This window comes from Galeopterus variegatus, unplaced genomic scaffold (assembly GCF_000696425.1).
Source record: "Galeopterus variegatus unplaced genomic scaffold, G_variegatus-3.0.2 Scaffold4799, whole genome shotgun sequence".
In the NCBI taxonomy this organism is placed as follows: Eukaryota; Metazoa; Chordata; class Mammalia; order Dermoptera; family Cynocephalidae; genus Galeopterus; species Galeopterus variegatus.
Window position 1 is genome coordinate 11,611 of NW_007730910.1, and position 6,456 is coordinate 18,066.

At 46.5% G+C, this 6,456-nt stretch overlaps 1 protein-coding gene across 1 annotated transcript in view; it reads left to right on the forward strand.

Moving 5' to 3' along the window:
* The window catches only part of STYXL1 (serine/threonine/tyrosine interacting-like 1), a gene marked incomplete at its 5' end in the record, with an annotated part of 27,815 nt that overhangs the window by 2,616 nt on the left and 18,743 nt on the right, over positions 1 to 6,456 (forward strand). Inside the window, 2 exons of the mRNA XM_008588388.1 lie at positions 2,021 to 2,159; positions 5,421 to 5,566. Coding sequence (XP_008586610.1) covers positions 2,021 to 2,159; positions 5,421 to 5,566 — 285 coding nt within the window. The remainder of the gene's footprint in view (positions 1 to 2,020; positions 2,160 to 5,420; positions 5,567 to 6,456) is intronic.

Consider the following 6,456-nt stretch of genomic DNA (forward strand, 5'->3'; position numbering starts at 1 on the left):
AAAAAAAAAAAAAAAAAAAAAAAAAAAAATCCAGAACCCTAGCCACCAGTGATTGGCCACGGGTCTGGGACAAAAGCTGAGCCAATCAGAACTGGAATTAGAGAAGGTCATTTCTTTCCAATCTGGTGGTGGAATTTGGAAGACAGGAGTCCGAGCATTGCTGTTGGCCATGGCTCAAGCCTCAGGAGATAGTTGTCTATGAAGGGGAGTCAGCATGAAGTGAGAGGCAGAGAAGAGAGGTCAAGGATTTAGAGACCCTGGTTTAGGTTTTCCTGGAAGCCAGTTGCACCCCTGCCCTGCGTGGAGTATTCACATATGCCCACGAGTCCCTGCTTTTGTGTACACTCCTGGTTACTTTCATTACTAAATTGGCAGTGCATCTTACAGTCAATGAGGTCTTCAAATCTGAGAAATACAAGATGTGTGGCCCTTGCACACATGGCTCCTGCAGCCCTCTGGGCCTTTGCTCCGAGGGCAGGGATATGTCTGCTTTGCCCGTGTTGGACCTCAGATGCTCACCTAGCCCCTGTGTTCAAGACATATTTGTTGACTGGAACAAATGACTGGAAGCTGTTCCTTCTGCCTGGAATTCTCCCAACCCCTGCCTGGCTGGCAAGTTTCTTTGCAGTCTCATCTCCAGTACCTCCTATTCAACACAGCCTTTCTCAGTCCCCCAGGCTGACTTAGGTCTTCCTCTTCTCTTTTTTAAACCTCTGTATTCTATAGCCTGGCATGGTGTAGATGCAAAGTCAGTGCCCAAAGAATGTTTATTGAATAAGCGAATGAATGTTCAGCCACATCTGTTCTGGCTCCCTCCAACCCCTTGCCTTTGTGGGCTGTTCACATCTTTACGCCTTGTCCTGGCTCTCCTCCACACCCAGAACCCCCTTTTCCTTCTCATCACCACTGTAAACCCTGCCCATCCTCTGAGTGCCATCTAATTGGCATCTTCTTGAACTCTCTCTTAATCCATTAAGACAATAGGATTTCTTCCCTTTGAATCACAGAGGACCTCCTTGATCTATACTTCCATGGTCCTTATCTTACTGCCCTGAAGTAGAGTAGAATTGCACTTGTCATATCCCACTGGCAGGTCCTCTGTCAGGTCCTTTACATCAGCTAGCCCTGGTTGCGAGAGATAGAGTGAGGCTCAGCTTCCTCTGAGTTGTGGAGGTTTACAGGAGCCCTGTGAACCAATGAAGACTAGACTCCCAGCCATCCACCCAGCCAGGCCTCTCTGAGTTCTGGAACACCCTGTAGGGTCCTGTGCAGTTCTAGTACTGAGAGATCGCATCACCTCCCTAGGTGACCTCATTGCCTCCTAGGGCACCTTATCACCTTAACAGTCAACATCTCTTGTTCCTGCCTCTGTGATCCACCATTATGGTGACCTAGCCACTACCTGACTCTACTATTCACTAACTCCTCTCTACTTCATGGCTTCTGTTTACCCATTCATTAATTTAATCGTATTTATGGCCTACCATATGCCAGGTACAATTCTACAAGCTCAGGATGCATCAGTGACTTAAAAAGGACAAAAATTCCTGCTCTCACAGAGCTCATCTTTGATCTTACAGTCCACCCCATTGCGTCTATTTGCTCATGAACTGTGCTTCTCCAAGCCTCTGCTTACTGCCCTCTTAGTGGGTGTTTTTGGATTCAGCCCCCACTGCCAGTGACTTTCCCCATGAGAGAGGATGGCACTAATTCAGTTGGCCACGGACACTCTGATGCCAGGCCACCTAATGTGCTGCAGGCCTGTTAAGAAACCAGCTGTTCATTGGTCAGGCATTTATCTCTGGTCTAGTCAGCTGTGGTCAGCTTTTCTCAGAAGGTGTGGATGATCCTTAGAATTTAATAGACTCTCTGGTCCACTCTTGTGCTTCCACTCTTGTGCTTTCCATGTAGTCAGGGAAAGAGCACAGTCCTAGTTCCTTGCCTGCCCCAGTGATGGTGTGCAGGGAATATCTGCTCAGTTGAGTCCACCCAACAATAGGCCTCTCTATGTTTTCCTTAGAGGGGGAATGAATATCTTATCCCGCAGTCTGTGGATCTGGAGTGTGTGAAATACTGTGTGGTGTATGATTACAACACCTGGTCCCTGAAGATACACTTAAAAGATGACAACAATACAGACTCTGATGATTCTGGCCAAGGTGGGTTTTTATAAGAGCAGCAAGAATGCTAGTTAACAGTTACGGAACACTTTTACTATGTGCCAGGCACACCTGGGTCAGTTCATGTAACCTGCAGAACAACCTGATGAAGATGCTATGTCAAGAGCTGGGAGGGGTCTGAGGTTTACCCTCCTTGCAAGATGACAAAGTAGCCTGCCACAGTCCCATGGATACTGGCAGAGATTCCTGGGTCAGAGACAAAGGACTGTATCATTCAGAGCAACAGAAGTAGCCAGAATGTCATTATTTTCCTGCACTGGTTCTTCAAGCCCCAGTTCTCACAGGGTGACATGAAGAGGGCCAGATGACACCTCTACGTAGAGTGGGTTTCTTTATAGGAGAAAAAATCCTGACCTTACGGGACCTGAATCTTTTATAATGGACAAAAAAGAGAGAGAAACTGTCTATCTTCAAGACAGCTATACAGATATCTTGAAAAGATAGCCTGGAGCAAAGGCAGCCAGCACCTTTGTTCATAGGACATGCAGGGGCATAGGACCTTGGAGAATTGTCTTCTAATAGGTAACGTTACCCCCCATTTTATAGATGGGAAAATGGGGGCTCAGAAAGGTTAAGTAACTCATCCAAGGTCCCACACCTAGAAGATTAGTTATCCATTGCAAATTACCCCAAAACTCAGCAACTTAGCAAACATTAACCATCTCACAGTTTCTGTGGGTCTAGAATTCAGGTGCAGCTTAGCTGGGAGGTTCAGGCACAGGGTTTCTTCTAAGGTTGTGATCAAAATTTTAGCCAGGGCTGTTGTCATCTGGAGATTTGCACCAGGATGCTTGGTATCCAAGATGAGTCACTCACATGGCTATAGCCAGGGGGCCTTAGTTTCATTCTGGCTGTCAGCGGGGGCCTCTTTTCCTTCCCCATGGGGACCTCTTCGTAGGGCTGCTTGAACGGCCTCACATGTCAGCTGTTTGCCACAGAGCAAGTGATCTGAGAGAGAGGGAGGATGGCAGGGTGGAGGATGGGGGGAAGGGGTAGCCACCTGCCTTTTGTGACCTAGTCTTGGGACCTAGTCCGCCACATTAGAGGTAGGTCACTAAGTCCAGCTCACTCTCAAAGGGAGGGCAGTTAGGCTTGACCTTTTAAAGGGAGGCATTTGAAAGAATCTGTGGACGTGTTTTTAAACCACCACACCTAGTAAGTGGTGGGCCAGGACTCAAACCCAGGCAGTTTGGCTCTGTCCTGTTTCCTGAGGCTTGGATTGTGATGCTAGAGAGCAAAACAAAGCCACTCTAGCCCCAACATGAGTGTTCAGACATTGTCAGTTCCAGTGTGCTTGCCTGAACCTCTGAGGTTCCTCTGTGCTTTCCATTTGGCCCTAGTTTTGAGCTGACCACTCCTTGCCATTGGCCTGGGGGGCTGTGCTTCCCATGGCTCAGTAGCTAATCAGTTCCAGAGGCTGGGGTGCTCACACTGCCACTGGGTGGCGCTAAGCTCCCGCGCTTCTAACACCAGCCTGCCGACTTTCTTCCCAGGAGGTCCTTGGCCAGGAATTATTCCTTCTTCCCTAAGCCCATCCTGGTCCCCAAGGAAATCTGGGCATGGAGGGTGCCTTCATCACATCCTAGAAATGGGTACAAGGTGTAGGTGTATGTGTCGTCCTTTCCTGCGGGCCTCCTGGTAAGGTGTAACTCAGCCATGTGGCCTTTTCTTATGGACCTTTGTCTTTGCTGTGTCTGCAGCCAAAATGCCCATGGCTGGTGGAAGTTGTGAGTGGTTCTCTGCACCTGGCAGTGCACAGTGATTGCTCATGGGGAACTCAGCGTTGTGCACTCCTGCCTGGGCTCCTCACCTGGACTCCCATGGGTGCTGCTGAGGCCCTGGGCTCTGCTGCATCTCCCCTCTATCTCCACCTCCTCTGCCATGGGGGCCTTAGAATTCCTAGTGGGAAGTGGGACACAAGCTGTTTCAGCAGTCCCTCCCAGTCCCCATCCCGGTCCCAGGCCACTTCGTCCTGAGCAGCCCCTGATGGAATTGCCCTTGTCTTCCTGAACACAAACTCAATATAGAAGTCAGAGGCCATGCCTTTCCCATTCTGCTTTTATATGGCTCTTCCAATCTGCTACACAGTATTTCTCTTTCTGGGTCAGATCCTGGCCTCAGGATATCTTGGCTTAGCCTTAATTATGCAAATTTCCTGTCACATATATCTAATTTACATACAGTCTAATAGTAATTTTGTAGATCAATGAAGGCATTTAAGATTAAACTGATGTCAGAACCACAATGAGATATCACTTCACGTCTGCTGGGATGGCCATAATAAAAAAGACAGATAATAACAAGTGCTGGTGAGAATGTGGAGAACTGGAACCCTCACACACTGCTGACCAGAAAGTGAAATGGTGCAGCTGCTTCAGAAAACAGTTTGGTTTACGTCTGCTGGGATGGCCATAATAAAAAAGACAGATAATAACAAGTGCTGGTGAGAATGTGGAGAACTGGAACCCTCACACACTGCTGACCAGAAAGTGAAATGGTGCAGCTGCTTCAGAAAACAGTTTGGTTTACCCACAATAAATGAAAACACATCCACATAAGAACTTGAACATGAATGTTCATGGTGGCATTACTCATAATAGCCAAAAAATGGAAACAGCCCAAATATTAGTCAGCTGATGAATGGATAAAACAAAATGTGGTAAATCCATACAATGAAATATTACTCAGACATAACAAGGAGTGAAGTATTGATACACGCTGGTACACAGAGGAACATTGAAGAGATTATGGTAAGTGATAGAAGCCAGTCACACAACATCACATATTAACTATATGATTCCATTTTTGTGAGATGTCCAGAATAGGCAAATCCATAGAGACTAGAGCTGGGAGTTTGAGGGGAATTGGTGGAGTGACTGCTAAAAGGTACAGGATTTTTTTTTTTTTTTTTTTGGTGTGATGAAAATGTTCTAAAATTGATTGTGGTGATGGTTACACAACTCTAAAAGCCATTGAATTGTGCACTATAAATGGGCAAATTGCATGATATACAACATGCGGTATATATATGGTATATGTATATATCTCAGAGTTTACAGGGGAAAAAAGATCAACTTGGTGGTCAGTTGCTTTTTAAATTTTAATTGGAATACTCATCTCAGTTTATGCTTGCTTCAGCTTCCTAAATAATTGCTTTTCTGAAGGAGGTGGCCATCCCTCCAGCTCTAGACAAATGGTGAGGACACAAGAGACATTCATCTCTCTGGTCTCCACACTTAGAACTGGTGCCAGGAGCCGCCCTTGAATGTGGCAGGATCCTGACCCACCTTACCCGCCACCCCGTCTGGATCCTGAAAGGGGGCTATGAGCGTTTCTCGGCCATGTATCACTTCTTCCGGACCCAGAAGATCATCTGGATGCCCCAGGTAAGGCAGAGTGCTGAGCACAGGCAGGCTCAGGTGGGAAGCATGGGCCTGGGGGTTGAGGGGTAGGGGGCAAATAGGAGAAAGAGGGGAAGGGGACAGAGGACATGGAGGAGATAGAGGAGACTGGGATGAATGTGGGGCACTTAGCTTCCTGGAGCGAAGGCTGAAGAATGAGGAGTTTGCAAGGAAGAGATCTGGCTGAAGGGTGTGTAAGGCAAGCACTGGCTGTGCAGTGATTCTCAGGCAGGGGCCGGTCCCTGGAGGCGTTCTGTACATCAGTGTGTGATTTACTGAGGAGTCTGAACACTGGAATGTAAACATGGAGTGGTTTCATTTTTCCAGTTGCCTTCCGCTGTGCTCATTTCTGCTCTTAGCAACATCTTGGGCAGATTCCATATTTTCTGGCCACCTTTGGTTATGAAAAATTTCAATCTAAGTCATAGTGTATAAAATGACTGGAGAAATATTGAACGTTCACTGGATATTTGCTGATATTAAGGAATTGTCATTTTTTTAAATAATGCGATGACATTATTATGGTTATGTTTTGAGAAATATGAGTCCCTGCATTATAGAGATACAGAATGAAATATTTATGGGTAAAATGATATGGTGTCTGGAATTTCCTTCAAAATAATCTGCAGTGGGTTGGGGAGTTGGCAGGGGTATAGATGAAACAAAATTGGCCATGGGTTGATAGTGTTTGAAGGTGGGTGATAGAGGGGTTTATAATACTATTCTTTCTACTTTTGTATATTTTAAAAATAATTTTATTTTATTTTATTTTATTTTTTTTTGTCTTTTGTCTTTTTCCGTGTCCGGCAACGGATCGCAACCCTCAGTGTTGCCCCCGCACCGGACCGGGGACCGGCAACGGGACCGCAACCCTC